The sequence below is a fragment of the Garra rufa genome, chromosome 6 (genome assembly GCF_049309525.1).
Source record: "Garra rufa chromosome 6, GarRuf1.0, whole genome shotgun sequence".
In the NCBI taxonomy this organism is placed as follows: Eukaryota; Metazoa; Chordata; class Actinopteri; order Cypriniformes; family Cyprinidae; genus Garra; species Garra rufa.
The window spans coordinates 17,494,615-17,521,010 of record NC_133366.1 but is presented as its reverse complement, the minus strand read 5'-3'; the positions used below and the strand labels follow the sequence as shown (position 1 = coordinate 17,521,010).

The 26,396-nt window shown below is 35.9% G+C and overlaps 1 protein-coding gene across 1 annotated transcript in view; it reads left to right on the top strand.

Annotated features, from left to right (window-relative positions):
* tacr3a (tachykinin receptor 3a) overlaps positions 1–22,539 on the top strand; it is a 43,280-nt gene extending 20,741 nt beyond the window's left edge. The window contains exons 4-5 of the mRNA XM_073842577.1: positions 16,985–17,181; positions 22,251–22,539. Coding sequence (XP_073698678.1) covers positions 16,985–17,181; positions 22,251–22,539 — 486 coding nt within the window. The remainder of the gene's footprint in view (positions 1–16,984; positions 17,182–22,250) is intronic.
* The last annotated feature ends 3,857 nt before the right edge of the window (positions 22,540–26,396 follow it).

Sequence of the window (26,396 nt, the reverse complement as noted above, 5' to 3'; positions counted from 1 at the left end):
CCTCTAAATAAATCATTATATTAGAAATTGTCAGAACTCCTGACATGGAAGAGAAGAAATTGTTGAATGAAGTCGTTATTTTTGTTTTCATTGCGCACATGAAGTATTCTCGTAGCTTCATATAGTTACAGTTGTCCATTGTTGTCACAAGGACTATTTTAATGATGCCCTTAATACAGTACCTATATGGGCCTTGAATGTGTCAGTTGCATTGTTGTCTATGCAGGGTCAGAAAGCTTTCGGATATCTAAAGAAGAACTAAGGTCGTACGGGTTTGGAACTACATGACGATGAGTAATTAATGACAAAAATTTGCAAGCAACCATTGTCTCCCTCATATTCTTTCTTATTTATTTATTATTTTTCACTCAACTTGGAATGCAAACATTTAGCAGGCTACCATTTTTGACATGAATTCAAATGACACCATAATTACGTACCTTACTGCACATTCAGTGCCAGTTTTAAAGTGAAATGTCCAGAGAGTGATGCTAAAACGTGTTCAATACCTGACCATGGACATTTTTAGTACACTGGTACGGGCATGTTTTGCTGCGTTATTATTACGCTGCTTGAGGTACGTGTTGCAGCTGTTCAGAATTCAAATATCCCGGTAATGTCACTAAAGGTTACTGCTATATCGTGTTGGAAAACCCCCTACACCAAACCCTAAACCGAACCGATAGTGTTAGCAAATGCAAAAGTGATATAAAAACGCATTTCTCGATGCTGCCGTGCTATTTAAACTTTCTTACACAGATTTGAGCTGTTTTGTTGAACCGTAGTTTCACAGGTTTTCACAGGTTCAAAAGTATCAGTTTTTAAATCTCACAGGATGTTAAAATTGTTTTGAAGCCATAATATAATATTCTGCAACTAACTGTGTGAAAATTAGACATTATTATTCAAAACTCTGTGTGTAAATCATACTTTGTGTGAAAAGGAATAAGAGTTGTCAGAGTTTTGCTGCCTCTAGTATTCATTTCAACTGTAAACTGCAGTGATCCATACATATAGGTCATTTTTCAGTTTTGCAGAAATGTATATAGAGGCACGTATTTCCAATGAGCCTATGTTGGACATCGCCTGTCTCTCGCATGATCTTACATTATTTCCCGTATCAATTCTCACATTTTGGTTGTGAAACGTAGTTTGTAGACAAGGCCGAGCTGTTGGTGATTCTTGCTATTGAAAAGTAATGTAATGTGTGACCCCTGTCACCTATCTGTTGAAGTGTTGTGCACAGAACAGCAACTAGATCAGGGTGTCCAAACTCTATCCTGGAGGGCAGGTGTCCTGCAGAGTTTAGCTCCAACTTGCCTCAGCACACCTGCCTGGAAGTTTTTTGTAGGCTTAAGACCTTGATTAGCTGGTTCACTTGTGTTTAATTGGGGTTGGAGCTAAACTCTGCAGGACAGTCTGCAGATGGTGCCCCAGACAGTCGCGCAGTGTAAGAAGAGCAGTGATGCAGCTACTTTAAAAATTGTGTTGTGTGAACCCGCCATTAATGAAAATGATAGCATTCAGGACAAGCAAGGGCAAACTCTTCTCAAGGGAAATCTATTTCAAGTGAAGTAGGGGTGCGCAGGGCTAAAAGGCGCCTTTGATATTATTTTCCTCTAAACCACTACACTCTTAAAAATAAAGGTGCTTTAAAAGGTTCTTCACAGCGATGCCAAAGAACTATTTTTGGTTTCACAAAGAACCATTCAGTCAAATGTTCTTCAAAGAACCATTTCTTTCTTACCTTTTTATAATCTGAAGAACCTTTTTTCGCCACAAAGAACCTTTTGTGAAACAGAAAAGTTCTTCAGATGTTACAGATTCTTTATGGAACCATTTAAACAAAAAAGGTTCTTCTATGGCATAGCGAAGCACCTTTATTTTTAAGAGTGTACACTTTGGGCACAGTGAAAAGCCCATTTTTTTCTTAGGGTGTGCCTTTAGCACCGTTGTATCCTATATTTTACGTTTGACTTTGTCCATTTATGTCACATGATTTAGTTTAGTTTTTTTTATGCTAACTTTTTAGATTTCAAATTAAATGTTCAATTGAAAAATCCTGCTCTTGAAGGAATTAGATAAAATTCCCTTTCATAAGGGAAGAGACATTTATTGACATGAATTCGTAGCACTAAATGCAATAGATTTTCTTTGATAAACTTGACATTTCAGTGGTCAGCTTGGGGCATTTGCACAGAAAAGCACTTAACAAATTAGTATGGTTGATCTATAACACTCTCTGACTTAGCTAATGTTAAACCCATCAAGAAAAACTAATCAAAAGCTCCCAATCAGGGGAAAAAAACACATGTATCTAATTTCCTGTGCTTTCACAGTATGTACTGAAATCAGTGAAAAACAAATATATTGCATTGTGGTTTCTTTTATTAACAAATGAATGTGAAGAGACATGGGAAGTGACTCTGAGCGAATTTGGTTGGGTAAATTTGCTGCTGTTTTAATGACCAGAGCTCTGTTTGCACTAAAATCGCCAATCAGATTTGACTTGTTTATATCCATTCTGTCTCAAGGTTGTGATTCTTGTATAAATACATTAGTGCCACCTTGATGTAGTCCTCTGTGTATCATGGATGAGAATCCTGCGGGCACTTCTAAGTGTAGCTAGTTGAAAAATCAGTTAATTACAGCCAGATGGTCCATTAAGTGGGAATGATGTGACATACGCAATTGATGAGATATTTAAGATATTTAAAATGAAGTTTTCCAAAGTATACACAATATTGCAGCTCAAGGCAGAATCTGGTCTTGCAACCCGTTGAGACTCACTTATTCCTGGAATACAGCCTTCCACTGGTTCAATAGGCATTTTATATATTCTACTTTCCAATCAATAGCATTCAGAGCTCAGTCTGCCCGTTGTATGTTTCATTAACGGTTGCTGCAATTGTGCTGGCTCTCTATTTCGATCAGTGCTGCATCTTGCTCGCTCCATACGGCTGCCCCCTCACCATGTATCTTCCTTCCATTAGTGGCTGGCATGCCAAATATGTGTATTTGGAGCCGGTTAGCTCTTGCGTGTTCCATATGCCCCCACTTTATGTGATGTGTAAAGGTGTGTATGGGAATCCAGAAGCATTAACATTTTTTTCAGTCTTTAGAGGACCCTCAATTAAGCCTGGGGACATTTTCATTTTCATTTTCACTTCAAATGTAACTCTTTGAGAAGATTGGAGAAGCTGGTGGGTGACCAATACTAGTCTGTTTGATGGCTTTGTGTAGCCATTGACAAACCAGAAAAAGCAATCCATTTTTTTTTGGACATGAATGAATGGTGTACAAAATGGGCAGCGTTGGAGTGGAGATGTTAAAAGAACATCAGCTTTATGTTATGTACTTTCAGATTAAAGTAGCCTCTGCTGTTCTCTGTAATCTAATTGTAGAAAACCTTCCCGGTAATGTTCCCAATCATGCACTTCAGATAATCTTGCTAATGCTGCATGCTATTTTATGATGAAGCAACACCCGTTTCTTTTCTCCATTATGAAATGTTTTGCAAAAATATTGTCAAACATGGAAATTGTGTGTTTTCTGAAAGTTAATCAACATTATTTTCTGTTGTAAAGGAAAGTAAGACTTTCATATAACATCGTTTTTTAGAAATAACTACAGAGATGATAGAAAGTTGCACAATATGTCTTTTACAGAACTTTTACAGAATTACAGAATGAAAAAGAAGAAAGTACTAAAGTGGCTGCAAATTAATTGCATAATTAAAAAATTTAATTTAATTTAATTTAATTTAATTTAATTTAATTTAATTTAATTTAATTTAATTTAATTTAATTTTATTTATTTTAATTTAATTTAATTTTCTTTTCTTTTTATTTTACTTTTTCTTTTACTATCTTCTATTTTCTTTTAGAAAATAGAAAATAGTAAAAGAATAAAAAAAATTAGTTTATATGCCAACTGCAGAATTTAATTTAATTTAATTTAATTTAATTTAATTTAATTTAATTTAATTTAATTTAATTTAATTTAATTTAATTTTATTTAATTTAATTTAATTTAATTTAATTTAATTTTATTTTATTTTTAGTTTATGGTAACTGCAGTTTTTATTTTATTATTTTATGATTTTATTTTATTTTTACAATTCAATTTCTTATTTTATTTTATTTTACTTTATTTATTTTTATTTTAGTTGCCCTAAACAGTACATTAGTTTATATGACAAATGCAGATTTTTATTTTGTTTTATTTGCTAAAACAATATAGTTTAGTATATTATTTTCTGTTGTGCATATTTAGTTTATATGCCAACTGCAGTTTTTATTTGATTGTTTTATATTTTACTAAATTTTACTTTTTCTTTTACTATTTTCTATTTTAGTTTTTATGCCAACTGCATAATTTAATTTAATTTAATTTAATTTAATTTAATTTAATTTAATTTAATTTAATTTAATTTAATTTTTACTTTATTTTGCTAAAACAACATACTTTAGTGTATTATTTTCTATTATGTTAATTTAGATTATATGCCAGCTGCAGTATTTATGAATTTATTTTATTTTATTTATTTATTTTATCTTATTTTATAATTTTTTTTTTATATTTTCTATTTTATTTTACTATTTTCTTTTTCATTTTTTACTATTTATTTTTTATAGTTTAATTTAATTTAATTAAAATCTTTTTTTTTACTTTTTTTTTTTTTTTTTTAATTTTGTACATTGTTTTCTTATTCATTTAAAAAAAATATATATATATTTTGTAAAATCAATTCTAGGATGCTTAACCTCAACATCATCGTTCTTAATCCGGAGCAGGACGCATTGTTATCATAAACTTTGTCATTAACTTCACGTTATCATATTAGCTGAAAGCTTTAGGCAGATGCACTTGACTTCGCTTGTAGGATTTAGGCATCATGGGTTGAAAGCCTCACTAGCAGTTCGTCTGCCTTCAGGATTACCGAGGCAATGCTTACTTTGGATTGCAAGAATCAGTTATTAACTCTAATCTAAGCCTGAGGAAAGTGATCCTGTGAGTTTTGCTCTGATGATTATGGATTAGGAGGCTCTGTTGATGAGCCAGACTCTGAACATGTCACAATGGCTGCCCTCACTCTGTTCTCCAGGCACGTGTTTCTCTACTTCTTTGGAAGGTGTTGTTTGTGTATTTTAGGGGTGGGTCATGATTAAAAATAATTGTTCCGTGAATGAAACATTCACCTTCTAGCTTACAAATTGACCATGTTCCTCTTATATATATATATTTTGTTTATATATGCAGTTATTCCTTCGCATAGCATACATAGGATGTTGTAGGCAGTGATTTGGCTACATAAATGTTTTTAGTTTCGCAGTAGCAAATTACATTTGAAGAGCAAGTGTAACTGTTGGTGCGTGTATTTGTATTTGTTTGTGCTCATTTGTGTTTATCATCTGACACTGTGGATCAAGTGAATTTGTAAAAGTGTATGTGAAAGTGTTCAGTTGAAAACCTATTTAACATTTCTAGAGCGTGCTGCGGATAATTATAATCAACATTTTTGAGCGCAAAGCATCTATCCAGCTCTGCTGGAAGACAATGACTGCTGCCATAGTGTGTTAACTGAAATCACAAAAGCACACTTGTGAAGTTTTGCTTATCTCATCCAAAACAGAGAGCTAAGTGCCTGAGCCACAATACTATCACAGTCCATTTCCATCCATATTATCCTTTTCCTCCTCCACGGGAAATCAGTACAAAAGCTCCTTTTGGAACATAATTTTAACCATTTGCACATCATAAAAAAGTACCAACTCTTTCACCGAAGTTAAACCGTTTTCTATATGTATTTGAATATTTATTTATGTATGTATTCTCTCTTTACCTGATGCTGAAAGATAATTGGTTGGAAAGGTTACATTTAATAATAGCTGTGTGGAGGCAAATCAAATTTCTTCTTCCTTTAAGCCTTTTTCCAGAAACAAATTATTAAATTTAATTTGACGTTGAATAATTCGATTATCCATTCTGATGAGATGGTTTGCTAATCAGAGGAGCCGTTATGCCGTTGCTGTCAATAAAACTCACCTGTGCTGTCACACATGGAAAAAGTATATGTGTTTACATTCATCTGAGATATGCACGTTAGCAGGTAAATTGATTAAAAAACAGTTTATCGCTGTTGTTGCCTTCATTTTGAATATGAGATATTTTACAGTCCACAGGCCCGTCGCGGCAAACAGCACATCACTGGCAAGTAGTGCAAAGTGAGACACTCAAGCCAGATGCACGAATATTCTGCACAATCAGCCCCTGACAGATTGTGATCCATTTTCTCCACAGGAGCTGTTTTCGGCTAGGCTTCATTTTCTCTAAATAACTATTCAAAATGATCCCAGTGCTGTTTTCGGGAACGAATATATCAATGCGCCATAATGGCCAGTGTCACAGCCTTTCTGTCATCTGTCTTCTCATTCAGCTGAATCTGTTTAGCAAGTCTATGAGTGAAGGTACTGAACGTAGTTTCAGCTCTTCTTTTAGAATATGTGACTCCATAAAGTCATTGGATGCCCATTTTCCACAAGTTGATATGATTATTTAGGGTCTTAAAGAAAAGCCTATAACATACGTTGGTTAAAATTTCTCAATGGTATTGTAAAACAACACCCTTTTGCCTTGTCAAAATCAGCTCTTTTCACAGCAACGTGTTTTGTTGCATGCCTCTTTAAATTCTAATGATCTCTGCTCACCCCGCCCCTCTCTTCTGTGGGGTGATGAGCCTTCCTGTTTACTTTAGCCGCGAAACTTGCTAACTAGCACATTATTAAGAAACACACGGTGTGTGTGTGTTCACTACTGTGTGTACTTGGATGGGTTAAATGCAGAGCACAAATTCCTAGTATGCAGTGTTGCCAACTTGGCGACTTTGTCGCTATATTTAGCGACTTTTCAGGCCCCCTTAGCGACTTTTTTTCAAAAAAGCGCCTAGCGACAAATCTAGCGACTTCTTGGAAAACCTTATTTAGCTTATGAGACTCTCTGGTACTGCTGCGCGAGCGTGAAGTCGTGCTTTCCCAGCGCACGCGCTCTCCCTCTCTCTCTCTATCTGCATCTGCTCTGTTCAGTGAGCGGCAGAGAAGCAGCATTTTCAGATAAAAAAATATATTCTGATGCTTCTAACTCTATTTTACATGCAAGTATAGCCCGAAATCACAGCACAGCCATTGTCTTAATCGTATGTGTATTTGATTTTTTTTTAGACAGTATCGTGATTATGAATCACGTTTTTAGTGTAGATATATCTTCGAGAGCTGGTTATGTAGTCCTAATGGGCTGCGTTTCAGTCACTATTTCATATTTACCCCGTTGTCTGACAAAAGAAACCGTAAAATATATCAATATATCTATGAAATATATAAATGAAAACAGTTTTATTGAATTTGGCTGCATCAAATAGCAGTATGTGAGCACAGAGACGCAAGACAATACGACGTACTGACGTCATTAATATGCTAATGAGCGTATGATGTCATTTAGCGACATTTGGCGACTTTTCAAGCGGGGTATAGCTACTTTCCATTGAAAAAAGTTGGCAACACTGCTAGTATGGGTCACAATACTTGGCCTCCTTTCCTTTCCTTTCCTTTCCTTTCCTTTCCTTTCCTTTCCTTTCCTTTCCTTTCCTTTCCTTTCCTTTCCTTTCCTTTAAAAACCCTTATACTCATTTCTGCTGTAGGCGAAGCTGGATCACAAATGATTTGTGCAAACATAGATGCATTTATGTAGATCGGGGGTGCATTCCCTTCAAAAACAAAAGTAATGGCAGTGTAGGGCTGGGAGATTCTTTCGATTTTTCCGATTAATTCGAATTTACGTTTTAAGACGATTTAATTTTTTTATTAAATCAAGGTATCGCGATTTTTTTAATATATATATATATATATATATATGTATTCAGAACGGAAAACAACGCGTTCTGGTAAAATAACGCGAGTCACTAAGGGGACATGATTAGCTGCTTGCTAGCAAGTTAGCCTGTTACATTACAGTACATACAATTTCACTTACCACATAAACAGAGTAGAGAGATGATTGAAGACAATGGCGAATTATTTGCATATCAGGGCTCTAGAGTGCGACCTAATTTCTCAATAGGCCTATGTCACGCAACAATTGAACGTCTCTGAGTGGGGAGAAGGCAGTTCCGGTTAGCTTTTTAGGGACGTTCTAAAACGCTTAACGTGGCTTAATGTACGTAAAAAACTACCAGGAAACCCCACATTTCTGTCAAACCTTACTTGGAACAAACACTAACTACTATCTAAAGAACGAGTCCTTATTCGACAGGTAAAGTGAATAATATCACGTTAAGCGTTTTCTCCCTCATAGAAGCCCGTTATAAGGAAACAGCGTAACGTGGTTTAACGTATCTTAACAACGACTAGGGAAAACAAACTTCTGTTAAATTTCAGTTATAATAAATACTTGCTGCTGTCGAACGAATGAAATATCATTCAGCATATAAAGTGAATGATATCACGTTAAGAGTTTATCCCTATATAACTCCATTAAGGAAAAAGCATAACATGGTTTGTTATAATGGACTTCTATGGGGGGCGATCACTTTGTATGCTGAATAAGAGCTTGTTCTTTTGACAGCAGCAAGTATTTATTATAAGTAAAATTTAACAGAAGTTTGGTCTTTCCTGATCGCTGTTGAGGTACGTTAAACCACGTTAAGCTGTTTCCTTATAATGGGCTTCTATGAGGGAGAAAACGCTTAACGTGATATTATTGAATGTCAAAGTCAAGTGTATTTATATAGCAGAGATAAGTGTAATACATGTGTCAGATAAAACATCCTTTTTAATTAATCGAATTTTGTTTTATTTACAATCATTGGTGGGAATACATAGATGGGGCTGATCGTCCCCCCAGTTATTCCAGGGTAACCGGGTTGGTGTAGTATTTTAAGTTTCTTCCGACCACTTTGCGAGACGTAGATGCTCTCCTTGTTGAAATGCAAACTGCAAACGAAAGTGCTGCCCCGGAGAATATTAAAAGAAGGCCCCTCATCTCTCTTTATTAATCTCACCCAAGACTTGCGTAGTGTTTCGTCGTAAAGCAACCTGGTACGCTTCAAGAACAATTGCTGCCATTGTTGTTATCATTGCAGTAGCGTTACTAGCAATGACCGGAAGTTCTATTACCCTACTCCGTGTTCCGGAAGCAGGAAGTGAGACATAGGCCTATGGTGCGACCCGCCGTTCAAGGGCAAAAAGAAACTACTACGTGCGACTATGAAAAAATATTTAGGAGCACCATGTGCGACTGACCCGACCAGCATATTTGTGTTTGCGCTGAGTGGAGCTTCAAAGGTTTCTATGTGTTTTGCACGTTGACTAATGTATCTCAAGTGTAGAGAGAGTGTAAATAAGAGACTGAATGGGCAGTAGCTTTGTTTATTGTAATAGAGCTTTGTGAGATTGTGAACTAAGATGAGTGACAGCTTTTAATCATTGTTAAGGGAGATTGTAAACGAGATATTGATTTATTACAACAGTTAAATAAACAAGAAGTTATTATTAAGTGACTTACATTGTCTGACTATAACACTATTTGCTGATTTTGCTCTATTTCGTCGTCAAAAGTAATCTGAAACACAGTCACAGCTGAGCCGCCGCGCATCTCCACTCAAACACAGCGGTGTTTCGTTTATGAATGAACGCGCGTTTTTAAACGAATCTAGTGAAATGATTCAATTTCCCATTCATAAAGAGTCACTTGCTTTATTCTTGAATGAACCATCCGTTCAAACAAATCAAATGGATGAAATGATTCAGTAATTAAATCAGTGTCTTACCACCACCTGCTGGCAGATCGTTTCAGTTTTTTAAATCATTTAATATTTCTGTGTTCAAAATTATATATTTTTGTATACGATGTAAGTGCAAGAGAAAAGCATGGCAATATATATTTTCCTCCCATCTCATATTTATTTGTCTTACAAACATTTACTGTGTCTGGTATGATAAGAATGGGGCCTGGTGGAAAGCGATTGCTGATGCAGTTGCAATGTATATTGCAAAATATATGGTGCCCATATATATTGCGGAAAAGCTGGGGTTTCTTTACATGCTAAAAGAAGTAGGGGGGAAAAATTGATTTAAATCGTAAATCGGATTTTTTGTGAAAAAATCGGGGATTTTATTTTTAGGCCATATCGCCCAGCCCTATGGCAGTGTCAATCAACTATTGTGGGAACTTCACACAACGTCACACATGAGAACCACTGGGTGGATTGTTATCATTATTGAGAGGTTGTGCGCACACACTGCTAACACACATTTATGCTCAAACAACATGTAAAAGTGAATTTTGCATTCGATGACCCCTTTAAGATGCAGCTATGTTAGTATTTGTTTTGTTTAGACTAAATTTGGTTTGTGCACTCAATTAGCCAAAAGAGAAAAAGAATGAAAATCACAACAACTAAATTCATGTTTTCTTGCATATGACATACGTTACATATAACTTGTATTCTTACATATATATTGACTGCAAAAGATTCAAAATAGAAATCTATTTAACAATATAAACTACTGTTCCAAAACTTTTAAATAAATTAATACTTCATTCAGCAATGATGTGTTAAAAGGTGATAGTGAAGATTTATATTGTTAGAAATAAAAAAACTATTTTAAATAAATGCTGTTCTTTTTTTAATGGGCATTTATCCCAAAATCCTTACAAAAGTATCACAGGTTCTAAAAAAATATTACGCAGCACAACTGTTTCCAACATTGATAATAAATCAGCAAATTAGAATGGTTTCTAAAGGATCATGTGATGGCTGATGAAAATTAAAAATTTATTAAAATAGAAAACTGTTATTTTAAATTGTAATAATCTTTCACAATATTACAGTTTTTTCTGTATATTTAATCAAATAAATGCAGACTTGATGAGCATAATTGACTTCCTTAAAAAAAAACATTACACATTTTACAGATCCCCCACTGAATGATAGCATAGCAGTATAAATCACAATCCATACTCCTTGTAGTTTGTCTGCGGCATTCCTTTGGGTTTCACAAAAGCAAGAAAATAATGTGGGGTTGGAAGGACATGGTGTGAGTAAATGATGACTATTTTTATTCTTGGCTGAATTATTTCTTTAAATACAGGTTGCACAGCAACAAAATCTGTGGTGCAAAACAGAGTGACATTATCTTGGTAGTATATACTGAAAAGACAGGTTGTGACCATAACTGGTGAAGTTAAATCAGTTGTTTATAATGCACATTGTTTGAGGTATAAACTTGTATCAAATTTTCTGACATATATTGATGCATTGGGCCTTTTTCTCTGTGCTAATATATTTTGACAAGTTTTTTTAAATAGATATTGGATAAATCCCTGATTCTGTATATCTGAGGAAGTGATGTTACTGATAATTGCATTGTAAATGGTGATGTGGTTTCAGTTCACATGCTTCTGTTTAAGAAAACCATGATTCCTCTGTCAAGAAGCCATTTGCTGAATCAATACTGATTAGGATGAGAGTGAGTGTGTCTGCTGAAGACTAGAGTGAGTTTATTTCCTTTACTGGCAGGCTGAGGTGAATAAACATCCCGCTGTCAAATTTGTCAGCTTGTGAAAGTATGCAGTTCAGTTACTCAAGTAATGATGTTTATTATTTGGTGTTATTGGGTGTTACTTTCCTTATGTATTCATTTTAATGTAGGCTAGTGTTTTTGTCAGTGGTGTCTCACCTTAAATATTTATCTTTTTATTACAAATAATTCATTTTTATTTAGCGTTTTTGTTTAAAACAAGAACAATATTCTGCATAATAATCTGCATTTCTGCTACCTCATGCTGCAGAGAGCAAACACTTTGGTTGCTCGGTGAATGTGATTTCACCAAGTACACATCCTTGTTGATCCTGGAACAACATTCCAATCAACCAGTCAGAATTGAGGAATAACTTTTCAGGAAATAAGATTTTCAGGTTAATCAGTTATCTTCTCCCTCCGATTTTAGGAATAAATTACAGGTAGGGTAAGATTTAGTCTTTATTTTTGGAACATGTCTTACTTGGCAAAATCACGGCGAACTTTTACAATAATTCATCTATAACTCTATAGGACTACATTTATATTTTTAAACTCAATTGACCCTTCACAAAGAGCTTGATTGACAGGCAATCTGTCCAATCATAATGCCGAATCCACCATTTTTTCAGACAAACAAATCAGACAGGAGAGTAGATTAACTTTGGTGGAATTAAACTTGAAAAATTGTGTATATTGAGAACGACTTTCCTTGGTTGAAATAAGATCTGTTCTGATGGTCATTCATGTTTATTTTGTTCTTTAAGTAAATAAGAAAAGACAATCGGTTCATGTGTCGATTGATCTAATAAGACAATACAGTGATCCGTCACAACACATTTAAAGAGTCGCAAAACTGTATTTATTGTTTGAATTTCTTTATAAAAATACATTTTAAAGCTGAGACCTTGTTTCATACCAGAAGTAACCCACTCTGTCTTGTCTTGTCCATGTAAATGGATGTAAATTGTCTTGCACAGAGTAGTTTACTGCACACAGAATAAAGAGCTTCTTCACCATTGATAATCAATAGATTTCATTTGCAAGTTTTCTACAATAGATTATAGGTAAATATCCACTTCATCCAGCACTCATTTTGTTTTCTGTCTTACAAACTGTCCTGTTAATATTTTGGTGTGAGAATTTAATTTTTCATTTATTTTGATGTTTTTATTTTATTTCAGTTTACGAAAAAGTTTTCTGATCAGACGTTTTCGTCTTAGTTTCAGTTTTCGTTTACGAAAATAACCTTGGTCTAAACCACAGAAAAATCGTGTGGAAGCTGCTAAATCATATAGAGAAGGACTTAGTAAGCAGGAAAGGGCACAATATTTTGACAAACTAAAGTTAATAGGTGGTAAAGATACGCACAAGCAGTATTAATTAAGATATTAGCCTAATAGTTGACCTACCTGACCGCAAATGGTAAGAACAAACATAAATGTTGTTAAGATTTGTGTCCTGGAAATCCTGGTTCAGTTTGGCCAACCACAAACGCCTTTTGTTCCTCAGACAGTTTTTTGCACTATTCTCCTTGATTTGTTTTAACTTTTGAGAACCACTAATCTAGTCTGTTATTTGTCGACCACTGTGTCTTAATCCTTGTCTAGTAAGTCCAGAATGATGAATTTCTTAAGTTTTAGGCACTGAGACTATTTTGAAATGATCTTTTTTTCCCCTTGAGTGCTACTTCTTTGTCGTCTGTCTGGACTGTGTCTCTTATGATCTATATCAGTGTATTGATTAGTGCTTGATGTCGACCCGTTGCCAATTCTTCATTCTGCAACCTCCAATCTCTATTTGCCACAGTTGTCCAGTCCCTATTCAAGCACCAATCACCAAAAGGACTTCTATTTCAGTGCGAGTGCCCTTGTCTTTTCTCTATCTCTGAAGTGAAGAGGCAGGGCGAGATAAGAGAAAACAAACGAGATACTCTGTTGTGGTGACAAACGCAGTGCGCTTTCTTCAGCTTTCAGTATGCAGAAGCCTCTGTCTGGAGACGTGTCGGGAGAGAAGCGTTGGCTTGAAGGTGAGCGTGAGTGGCAAACATAAAAGCTCTCCTTTTACCCCAGGAAACCTTCTTACTTCCACCTCCTGCTGAAACGTAGATCATGTCTGTTTGTGTCTTTGAAATGTAGGGAATATTCTTATGGCATCTCTAGGAAAAACAGAGATGGAATGGAATACTGATGAAAAATCATAATAGGAGTTCTTTTGAAGAATCTGAATTCCAGAATGCTGTATGTGTTTTATGTGTCATACACGTAATTTTTACTGAATGTATTAATGGCATAACTTTAATAGAGAGTGTCTGTGAAACACGTTTGTGTAGTCCTCTGATCTTCCCTTTGATTTATGTTTCACGGTTATTCATTTATGAAGGACTGGCATCATATTAGCTGTGGGTATTATTAGAGTTGGCTGATATATAGGCCTTTTGATTATACAGGAAATATATACACTATCTTGATATTTGTGTACAGTATTATTCTGAAAAAGAAATATTTTAATCATTATTAAAAAGTTTGGGATCAAGATTTTTAATGTTTTTAAAGTTGTTTCTTAAGCTCATCATTGCTGCATATCTTCATCAAAAATACAGAAAAAACTGTAATTTTGTAAAAGTATTATTACAATTTAAAATAATGGTTTACTATTTTAATATACCGTAAAATATAATTATTCATGTGATGCAAAGCTGAATTTTCATCAGTCTTCACAAGATCCTTTAGGAATCATTCAGATTTATTAACAATATGCTGAATTATTATCAATGTTGGAAAAAGTTGTGCTGCTTAATATTTTTTGGAACCTGTGATATTGTTTTCAGGATTCTTTGATTAATAAAAAGTTTAAAAGAACAGCTTTTATTCAAAATATAAATATTTTCTAACAATGTAAGTCTTTATTATCTCTTCTTTTGTTCAAATCAATTTAAAAAAATATTAATTTCTTTTAAAAAAAGGAGAAAAAAAACACTGACCCCAAACATTTGAACAGTAGTGTATATTATAACAAAGTATTTCTTTTTTAAATGAATGCTGTCCTTTTTTACTTTTTTGAGTAGTTTGGAGTCAAATTAACACATTTTACCAGTTCTAACTTAGCTTTTGCCACTCAATCGGAGCTGCTTTTAAAACATATACTCATGAGTTGCAAGATAATGACACAGCCTTCAGGGGGAAAGCGCATTAATGCAACAACATCATGAATATACTATCACGACTAATAATTAAACTTCATTTTTTAAGCAAAAAAGGTTAATTTATACATAAGCACTAAGTGCACATAAACAACTTCAACTAAAAAATGCAGTTCACAACTTATCAGTTCTGAATTTCTGTGATAACTGACTTTCAGACCAAGCCAAAATATTGAGAATGAAACATGATTCTATATTAAACTCACTCCATTCCTCACTACAGTTCAAGGGTTCTGTTTCAGTCTTTGAAAATTGTCAAAATGTATACTTTCAGAAATTACATTTCATTTTTAATGATCAAACCCTAATCAAATACCCGATACCTCAATGCATGACCTTTTAATATTAATATTTGAATACTGAAATGCAGGAATAGTAGTATTATATTCATTTGTTCATTAGTTTGTTAATTTCTGAGGTGGAGCACTGTAGAGATCTTCAGATTGTAAGAGGACCATGCAAACCTCCACTCGCTGTCTCAGTGGGACGGCATGAACAATGTAATTAAATTCATTAGTGGAGTGAAGCAGGAGGCTCCTCCAATCAGACTTTGTGATGTGGCTACAGAAACAATTCACCTCTTGAAGGATGGGAAATGGATTTGTTATGGCAGAAGCCCCTGCAGGGGCAGAAGGACACTTGCTTGAAGAGAGAGCAGATATTTTGAGGACCGACTGAAACTGACAGGATGGAGAAGCGCGTACAGTAGTGGCTCTATACACAACACAGTTTGACAAATGACAGCAGAACAGTAAAAGCAGTGGAGAAGTGCATGAAAACTACAATGATTTTACACAAATTCTGGCAATAGCAACTTAGTCAATTTTTAGCATTTTTTTTTTTTTTTTCACATCAGAGCACTTATGCCGTGAAGACCTCATGTGGTGTCCTTGCTCTGTTGGAAATTTGTTGCCCGGGGTTTTCTTTCTTGCTGCAGATGCATTGCTTGCCCAGAGTGTCTAAGCTTGTTGGTGACATGACCAAGATTTTGGTATCCTGACAGTGTTTGGTGCTTTTGGGTGTGCTGGATGCTGTGGGATTTGAATGACAAGCAGTGTCCTAATGAATTAACATAATGAATTAAAACACAGCCGTATAACTGTTTGTGATATAATTGCTCCTCCACTGTTCTCTTTGTTTTTGTATGCGTGAAATTAGGTCAGTCACAATGTCAAAATGACGAGCTGCTCTTGTTTAGTTTTACATACTATTATAATAATAGCACTGCAATACCAGTCAAAAGTTTTTGAACAGTAAGATTTTATGTATTTACAGTTTTCTGTATTTTAAAATGTCATTTATTCCTGTGTTCAAAGCAAAATTTTTAGCATCATTACTCCAGTCTTCAGTGTCACATGATCCTTCAGAAATCATTTTAATATGCGGATTTGCTTTTCAAGAAACATTTTTTTTATTACAGTTACAGTTGAGTACCCTGTAAATCCAGAGGTCTCGCGAGAGCACAATTTGAATTGTCTCTGCAAGACATTCTGGCATCGAGCAATGATGCAGGTTACTGCAATACGTAAGCAATTGTGGGAACCAATCAAATCGGTGTATCTGATGTAGGCGGGCCAGAGGCGAGCTAAACTGATGATGACAGCACTGCGACGTTCAAATCATATAGTAAACTTTGAAAGATCGCTGTCGCTACAGATGAACAAGTTGTTTGAAATGGCTTTGGCCGCTACAATGAACGAGTTAGACTTGGCTTTCCATATAAAAGAGGAACAGAAAACCGAAAACTCGAATCATTCCTTTGCAAGAAGGACGTTTTTGCTGTTTTGCCGACTGGATACGGCAAGAGTTTAATCTATCAGTTCACGAGTTCACGCTTACATATAATTAGCCGGAGAATAGTAGTGCATGTTTGGCGTGCTGTCCGGTGAAGGGCTCCGAGCTCGGGAGTGGCCCGAACCCAGAGTACGTTACCCCCCAATAGGAGTAGCGAGAACTCGGAGTGATGAGATGGGGTGGTGGAGGTAATTTTTAAATAGACATTATCTTTATTGACAAACTCCATATTTGAAGTCTCAACAAGTACATTATCACCTAAAAAACTCGTTATGCAAGCCATAATTACTAATTAATAGTATAAAAAATTACTAGTATTTTATGTATTCATTGTGATATATATTTTTCAAATATGAATCAAATACACACATTCATGTAATATTTCATTTTTGCCTTTATTTTCTTTTTCCAGGTGGTGAAAATGATGATCATCGTAGTGATGACCTTTGCCATCTGCTGGCTGCCGTACCATGTCTATTTCCTCGTTACGGGGTTGAACAAGCAGCTGGTTAGATGGAAGTTTATTCAGCAGATCTATTTGTCAGTCATGTGGCTCGCCATGAGCTCCACCATGTACAACCCCATTATTTACTGCTGCCTGAACAGCAGGTAAGACTCAACCTAGAGCATGTCACAGAGATTTATGACACAAATGCATTTTGTCATAGCAACATGAGTGTTGTTCCCTCTGTTTGTTCCATGAATAGGCCTTATCATGCAGTAACGGACACACTTGAGATGTTCCTCTTTCTGTGATATATTACTCATCAATCAATGATTATAATGAAAGAGTTTTTAATAATCGGTCCAAGTGAAGGACAGGGACAGGGACAGGAAGCTTGAGCTGACTCAGAATAAATCTCCTCTTTTGAAGTGGTCATGACATGAGAAACCAAATTTCCCTTGATCATTTAGCATAGAAGAAGTCTTTATGTGCTTAATACATCCTGCAAGTTTCATTCTTAAAAAAAAAGCTTTTATTTAATAATCCTCAGAAAAACGCTTATTTGAATCTGAGGTGCAGGGTGACGTCGTCCAGGCGTATTCGTTTGCATAAACACTGCCTCCAGTGCAAGACATCGATGAATAGTGTTTTTCTTACCATAGGCCCGGCCCACTTAACAGCTGACACTTGAATACGCTGAATGCGAGTGTTGCGTCACGTCAAAACGAATTTGAAATTAGAATCACTGCCGTTATCTTGTCTACACTACATATAGTATACAGATGCGCATTCGCTTTCAGACACAGTCCACATGATTGAATCCGTTGTCAAAAGGATAAATCAATTTGCGCGAGTTTGGCTTAAACAGCTCATTCACGTCTTTGTACAAACTGTTACTGTTAGTAAATGATTTCATAATGCTTTGTCTGGAAATTACTTTTTTATTATGATCATGTTGTCAAAACACTCACATGCAATAATGAGGGGGCGTTGATACTGTTTCCTATGCAATGATGTTAGCCAATCATAACAGTGGATGATTACTGACAAGTCTTAAAGGACCCGCCCCTTAAAGGGGTCATCGGATGCAAAACTCACATTTACATGTTGTTTGAACATTAATGTGTGTTGGCAGTTTGTGTACACAACCACCGTACAATGATAAAAATCCACCCAGTGGTATTTTTTTAATCTTTAAAAGTAGTATCCCCTTTTTAAAATCAGGTCATTCTCAGCTTCTTGTCAGTGTGACGATAGTTGATTGACATGAGTGCCTTACCTTAGACCCGCCCTCACCGAGCTGTCACAGCCTACTGCGATTGCCATTTTGTCGACTCAGGTGCAGGGGAAGACAAGAATGTCTCAGGTTGAGCGATTGAGGAATTCTGTTGTTGGATGTAATAATGAACATAGTAGTCGTCATTTATTCCCGACATCTGAAAAGCTGAAGACACCGAACATTAATGTTACCTTCGCTTTTGAAAGAAAAGCGCCGATCCCGTATAAAGGTTTTTTTTATACAACTTTGCAAATGGCATTTCTTAATAATGTGCTAGTTAGCAAGTTTCACAGCTAAAGTAAACATTATGACTCCTCATCCCACTGCAGAGAGGGGCGGGGCTAGCAGAGCTCATTAGCATTTAAAGGAACATGCAATAGAAAAGCTCACTCTAAAAATGGCTGATTTTGACAAGGTAAAAAAACTGTTTTTTACACTGTCATTGAGAAATTTTAACCAATGTATGTTGTAGACTTCTAATTAAGACCCTAAAAATCATATCAACTTGTGGAAAATGGGCATCCGATGACCCTTTTAAAAGAGTTCATTTTAGACAGAGGGTTGAAAATAATAATTTTTCCACATATTTATTAAACATTCTAAATAAACCTCAAGCAACTATATAAATAATAAATAATAATAAAATAATAAAACAAATCCATGTCATGACCCAACATTTTGAGTTCTGAAAACCGAAAAATGTAGACCCAAGGTTGGTTCCACATGGTCCATAAATAATTTCCCATAGAATAATAATAACACTATTCCCACCCTGACTTGTTTTCTCTTTATTCTGCAGATATATAAGATGATAGAGGTGCATTTACATAAACTTATTAAAGGGAGAGTTTACTGAAAAATGACAATTCTATCTTTATTTAATCAACTTACTCATCTTTGTTCCAAAAGAAAAAAAGGAAGAAAGTTACAAAGGTGGTGAATGAATAACGTAAAAAAAAATTCAATGCAGCATAACAAATCTTCGTTCTTTCTATGCATAGCCGACAGAAAATCAGACATGCAGACGTGAATATTATGACAACAGCACAGGGTCTATTAGACAGCCCTTTGGAGTCAATAATTTTGTCCAAGGTTTTAATTAAAGGAATGTTCCAGGTTCAAAAATAAGACATACAGATGTGAATTTCATGACAACAGCACAGGGACTATTAGAAAGCCTTTTAGAGTCAATGGTTTTGTCCAAGGTTTTAATTAAAGGAATGTTCCCGGTTCAATACAAGTTAAGCTCTATCGACATCATCCTTGCCATGTCGTCGATCACCACAGAAAATTTCGACATCCTTTAGTTTAGTAAAACATAGCACAAGTCATGTTTACAACAGTGCACTTGCCATGGAAGTTTTCCAGGTTAATGCTTTGTTTAAAATGTGCTCTGTTAAAAAAATAATAATAAACAATATCGTAAATGTGATTAGTGTGATTTAAAAATGTAAATGCTCATATCCAGCTTTCCAACTCCAATGATGACCATTCAAAGCCAGTAAATCTGATAACCAGAGAAGCACTGAAAAGAAAACCTCAGAAGTATTACACTGGTATTACACTGGTGAATATTTAGGATTTATTTAAGATTAAAAATATTAAATCTGCCCACTTGAACATGTACAGTGAATTTTTTTCCATTTCATGGCTAATCATTGGCATGAAGGCTGTCCAAGGTTTGGTTAAAAGTGCACTGTACCTTACTGTGAGAGTTATATAGAAGTCTGTAATATGTCTCCCATAAAATGTAGCTAATGACCTTTATACAGCTCTGCAGTTTTTTTTTTTTCTTGAGCGCTCTACCAGTTGTAGCCTGGCAACCATTGCTATCCACCATTAACTTGATCAGGCTGGGATAGCCATAGCACTGACTTTATGTAAATGCACCACAGATGGAATACATGGCTATAATGCAAGCCTGGATGATAAATAATCCACATTTAATTTCCTCAGGTCCCATTTGGCTTAGTTTGAAATGACACAGTACCAAAGCATGACAATTTGCAACCATACGGTATTCAATAAGCAGAAAAATCATTATCAAGGTGTTGAATACAACAGAAAAAAACACAGCTGCCATTTAATGTACCTGGCAGTTTTTGATTATTAAAAATACATAGCGCAGGGTTGTTATGTTAGCAGTAGCCTCTGACATCTAACCGGTGATGTTGGTTTTCTCTTTGTCCTGTGTAGTCACTTGGACTTGACAAATTGATTGTGTTTAATGGCTTTTGGCCATTTGCAAAGATTTTTCTTTCCATTCTCATTATTATGAAAGCCTGTTTAAGACTTTCATAAAAGGTAATTGGTAATTGTAAAATAAACGTTTAGGTTAGAAACACTTTGAGAAATTTGTAGTTGCAACATACAGTGCCTTGCGAAAGTATTTATACCCCTTCACTCCATACACCATAATGACAAAGCAAAAACAGAATTGTCACAACTTCCTAAATGTATTAAGTACTTACAGTACTTAGTTGAAGCACCTTTACAACCTCAAGTTTTTTATGGGTATGATGTGAGTCACATCATACCCATAAAAAACTTGAGGTTGTAAAGGTGCTTCAACATCATGTGACAAGTTTTGCACGTCAGCATTTGGCAATTATGTGCCATTCTTCTCCTTACCTGTTCACCTCTCAAGCTCTGTCAGGTTGGATGGGGGCAGGTGCACATTTTCAGGTTTCTCCAGAAATATTTCATTGCGTTCAAGCCCAGGCTGTTGTTGAGCCACTCAAGGACAGTCACAGTGTTGTCTATAAGCAGCTCGTGTTGTGTGCTAAGGTTCTTTGTCCTGTTGGAAGGTGAAGCTTCTGCCCAGACTGAGGTTCTGAATGCTCTGGACTGGGTTTTCATTAAGGCTATCTTAATACTTTGCTGTTGAGTTTTCCTTCTACTCTGACCAGTCCTTCAGTCCCTGCCACTGAAAAACAGACCCACAGCATGAGGCTGCTACCACCACACTTTACTGTTGGGATGCTACTGTGCAGGTGATGAGCAGTACCTGGTTTCCTTTAAACATGATGCTTGGAATTGAGGTTCATCAGACCGGAGAATCTTGTTTCTCACAGTTTGAGGGTCCTTTAAGTGCTTTTTTGCAAATTCCAAGTGTGTTTGCAAATTCCAAGGTGTTTTCATGTGTCTTAACTTAGGAGAGGATTGAGTTTGGTCACACCGCCATAAACCCAGATCGGTGGAGTGTTGCAGTGATGTTTGTCCTTTTGTATGTTTCTCCTATCTCCACATTTGATTATGGCACTCAACTAGAGTGAGCATCAGGTTCTTGGTCACCACTCTAACCAAAGCTCTTCTTCATCAATCTTGGAAGAGTCCTGGTTGTTTCAAACTTCATCTATTAAGGCTAACAGAAACTATATGCCTCTGTGAACCTTCAATGCAGCAGAATTTTTGGTGAACTCTTCCCTAGATATGTGGCTTGACGCAATCCTTTTTCCTAGCTCTACAGGCAGGATTTTTTTTTTACCTCAGGGCTTGGTTTTTGCTTTGATATGATTTCAGCTGTTAGACCTTTTATTAAGATGTGTGTGCCTTTCCAAATCATACCCATTCAATTGAGTTTGCCACTGGTTAACTTCACTTAAAGTGTAGTAACATCTTCTAGAAATATGAATGCTCCTGAGCTAAAGTTCAACTGTACCAGATAAGGGTGTGAATTCTTATGCAATGGAATCATTTTTTATTTGTAATAAATTTGCAATAATATTAAAAACCTGTGTTTTGCTTTGGCGTTATGGTGTAAGGGATGTAGATTGATGTGGAAAAAGGTAATTTAAAACAGTTAAATTGAAAACATGAAAAAATGAATACTTTCGCAAGGCACTGTATATTATGAAAATGAGTCCGTAAATTAAATATATCAGATCATGCATAAATGTACATATAATATTGTGTTTTTCATCTGGTTTTGTATATGTTCTTATCTGTGCTCAGGTTTCGGGCTGGCTTTAAACGTGTTTTCCGCTGGTGCCCGTTTGTGCGGGTGTCAGACTACGACGAGCTTGAGCTCCGGGCCATGCGGCATAAAGTAGCACGCCAGAGCAGCATGTACACACTCTCACGAATAGAGACCACCGTCGTAGCCGTGTGTGACCCCTTAGAGCCAAGTGGCCACCCAGGCCGGAAGAGCCTTCACAGCCACCAGCACAACGGCTGCTCCAACCCGACCAAGATCAAAGAAGTAACATACATGCAGAGCGACCTGAAGGAGGAATTCTGCTGAGATGGACTTTGACGTAAGATTTACACTGAAGTATCAAGCACAGCCAGCCATTTTAACAAAGCCTCATTTTGTCATATCATTAATTGAATATGCTACTGTATAACACATAAACAGCATCCTGATAATTTTTACGGAGCATGTCCTGTTTGAATCACCCCCAGCACTCATCATCACAAAGACCAATATTGTCCAACATCTGAGGAGCACTTTGTCCATAGCCGAAATTGTAGATAGCGGTTGCCCTTTGATGCCAATAAGGTGCTCTTCTCTTTCATCATGTGGTTAGCAAGGTAAGCATGCTACCTGAATGGCCAAGTTTTGATTTCTCCCAGGAGCTGAACGCTCAATTCTTGTTAAAATGCCCGATGTTTGAAAAGGTTCTACATCCTGGGCTGCTAAATGAATAGGTGTGTTTCCAGCACACGAGCTGCTCAGCTGAATCGTGTAGGGAAATTTGTTAGCTTCATATTCTCTCCTGTTTAATCTAAAACATGTAATGTAATTGATGAGATGGTAAACCAATTGTGCATCACCATATTAGCATAGCAAAGATCAATTTTGAAATTTGACCTTGACAGAGTATGTTTGGAATAGCTTACTAGCATATTGTTACTACTGCAGTATGCAGATTTTTTGTTTGCATGGGGTAACTGGATGACTTGTTAAATTGGCAGAGAGCACTGTGTGGGATACTGTATCCAGTGCAATGCATATTATTTTTCATTACCTTTCATTTCCAATGCAATGAAAGAACTAGCTGTTTTCTTTGTGGTTACATTGTTTCATTGGCCTGCTGATCAAATTTTTATTGTTTCTGCAATAACTAGATGCTGTATGCTGGATTAAACATGCACAGAGCAAGGTCTTGTCAAACAATGTAGCACAAAACTGTTTGAAATGTTTGCATAATGTGGACTGTTGCACATACTATATGATATAGAGTGCATACAGTGTTGTGCATTCGATTGGGCCAAAATACAGTACATGAAATATTAGGATTTGTTCCTGCGATGGCAAAGCTGAATGTTCAGCATCATTACTCCAGCCTTCAGTGTCATATGATCCTTCAGAAATCATTCTAATATGCTGATTTGATGCTCAAGAAACTATTACAGTTGAAAATGGTTGTGTTGCTGATTTTTCTGTAGAAACCGTGATCCATTTTTTAAGGATACTTTAATGGATACTTCAAAAGAACTGCATTTATTTGAAGTCTGGTGTAACATAAGAAATGTCTTACTGTTGTTTTGACCACTTTAATTCCTATTAATTTCTAACCTCAACGTTTTATAGTGTACATAATATACTTCAATTTTACACTTGCAAGTAGTATGCTGGCACATAAGTTAAATAATAATAAAAAGCTAGTTGTATATTATCCATTGACAAGGCTGTAAACCTGTTAAAGCATTAGTTTACTCCTAAAAATTTCCTGATAATTTGCTCAACTCCATGTCATCCAAGATGTTCATGTCTTTTTGTCTTTAGTTAAAAAAAAATTATGTTTTTAAGGAAAACATTCCAGGATTTTTCTCCATATAGTTGACTTCAGTGGGAGTCAATGATTTGAAGGTCCAAATTGCAGTTTCAGTAAAGCTTCAAAGTGCTTTACACGATCCCAGCCGAGGATTAAGGGTCTTATCTATCAAAACAATCTGTCATTGTCTTAAAAAATAAAAATGTATATACTTTTTAACCACAAATGCTCATCTTGCACTAGCTCTGGGATGCGCGCCTTTGATTTCACGCTGTCACGAATTGAGTCGTCCTGTCACCACAAACTCTTGCACTACACATCATGGACTTCAGCCCCCACAAGCCACTGCACCAATCACTGCTCACACCTGCTCCTCGTGACCCACTGCACTGATTGCTGCACACATCTGTTCCTCATTCACACACATGCTTATAAGCCACTCACACACACAGCTTCTTCGTGAAGTCTTGTATTGCCCCGGCTGCATTTCTGAGCGTTTCTTCCCGTGGTTGTTTTCCCTTGTTTGATTCCTGGACTCCCTCCCGTGTTTGATTCTCGCTGCCAGCCCCGACCTTTCTGCCTGTGTTTTGACTACGATTTCTGCCTGCCCCTGTGTGTTTGTCTGTTCCAATAAAATGCTGCGAATGGATCCGCACGTCTCAGACCGTCCATGTGACACACGCATTATGTAATCACATTGGTAAGGTCATTTGTGGTTAGTTCTTCGTAGTGTATTTCGGTTCAAAAAGGTAGGGTAAGGTGAAAAACTCATCTCATTTTTTCCTCCAACTTCAAAATCATCTGATATCACTGTTTTACTTTTTTTGTGTAAAGGGCGTTTGACTTTCTTTGCACGTTCGGTTTGTAAACACTGGGTTGGTACTGCCTACATCACATGTGAATTTCCAATGTTATTTTAAGCAAGTAGTGATGATTTGAGAAGGCTAAATTGATGATCAACTCAGCTGTCTGCCATCCGCTTGGTCGTCACTTAAAAAAGAAATCTAGAATTTAACACAAAAAAAATTTCCAAACAATTTTCTAAATTAATTAATAACGAAACAATAAGAAATATAACTTTGCAATTAAAAACAAAACAACTATTTTAGGTTTTTTACATTTTATGGATTCCCGATCTCCCGCACGCCAAAACTCTGTATAAACTGTATAATAATAATAATTATTATTATTTTAAGATATGGTTTAATTATTATTTAAACACATTGTAATTAATACAAAGGAACGACTCAAAGTGACCAATTTCTTAATTCATGGGTATTTTGTTATTTGATCTCCATTTACAAAAAATATATATAATTCCAGTCAGTTTGCAAAATGTCCCTTTGCGCCCTGCGGCGGCAGTACACACAGCGGTAAGTATCATTTTGGATATCCACCTACTGTAATGTGCGAAGTTGTGGATGCAAAGCTAGTGCAAGACAAGCATTTGTGGTTAAAAAGTATACAAATGTAATGTTTTTTTTAGAAAACAACTGATCATTTTGCTAGATAAGACCCTTTTTTCTCGACTAGGAACATGTAGAGGCCTTTAAAGTTGTGTTGAAACTGCAATTTGGACCTTTACCCTGCTGATCCCCATTGAAGTCCACTACATGGAGAAAAATCCTGGAATGTTTTCCTTAAAAACCTTAATTTCTTATCGACTGAAAAAAGAAAGTCATCTTGGATGACATGGGGGTGAGTAAATTATCAGGAAATTTTAATTTTGGAGTGAACTAATCCTTTAATCGGCTAAGGTAATCAGCAGATGCCTACTATCAGCAAATGAATCAGTTCAACTGACTAGTATAGAATATGCTGGTGGTTAATTTCAAAACCCTTTCTGTCCGCAGTAGCATGTTTCAGCAACCCTGTAAAAAGGAATAGCACATAACAGACACATAATAGATATTGTATCTCATCATACTTGTTTTCACAAAGCAAAAACTGTGTTTTGAACTCTGTTCACCCTTTTGGGAGAGCATCTTCAGTAAGCTGTGTTTTCTTAGGACAAAAATGGCATCTCAGTGAAGACAGAAGCCTAAAACAGAGAAAAAGATGTGTTCAAATTAGTGTAGACACATTCTGTGTTTTTCGTGTGATGTTTTTCTGCAAAGAAAAATAGGTGCTATTTTTGGTTTACCTAAATCAGGTAAACCACTGAGACTGAAACTAGTGTGATTTATCTGGTCCGTTTGATTTCGTTGCCATTGCATCATTACTTTGAATGGAAAGCAGTCACCATTTTGCAGCTGGCACCCATATTCTGGGAGCAATGCTGGTGTAATTACTTGCTTATCTGCCAACTCAGACTCTTTGGTACTGGCTATAACTGAATGTTATAGTGATGATTATAGTGTTTCCACAACAGATCAACACC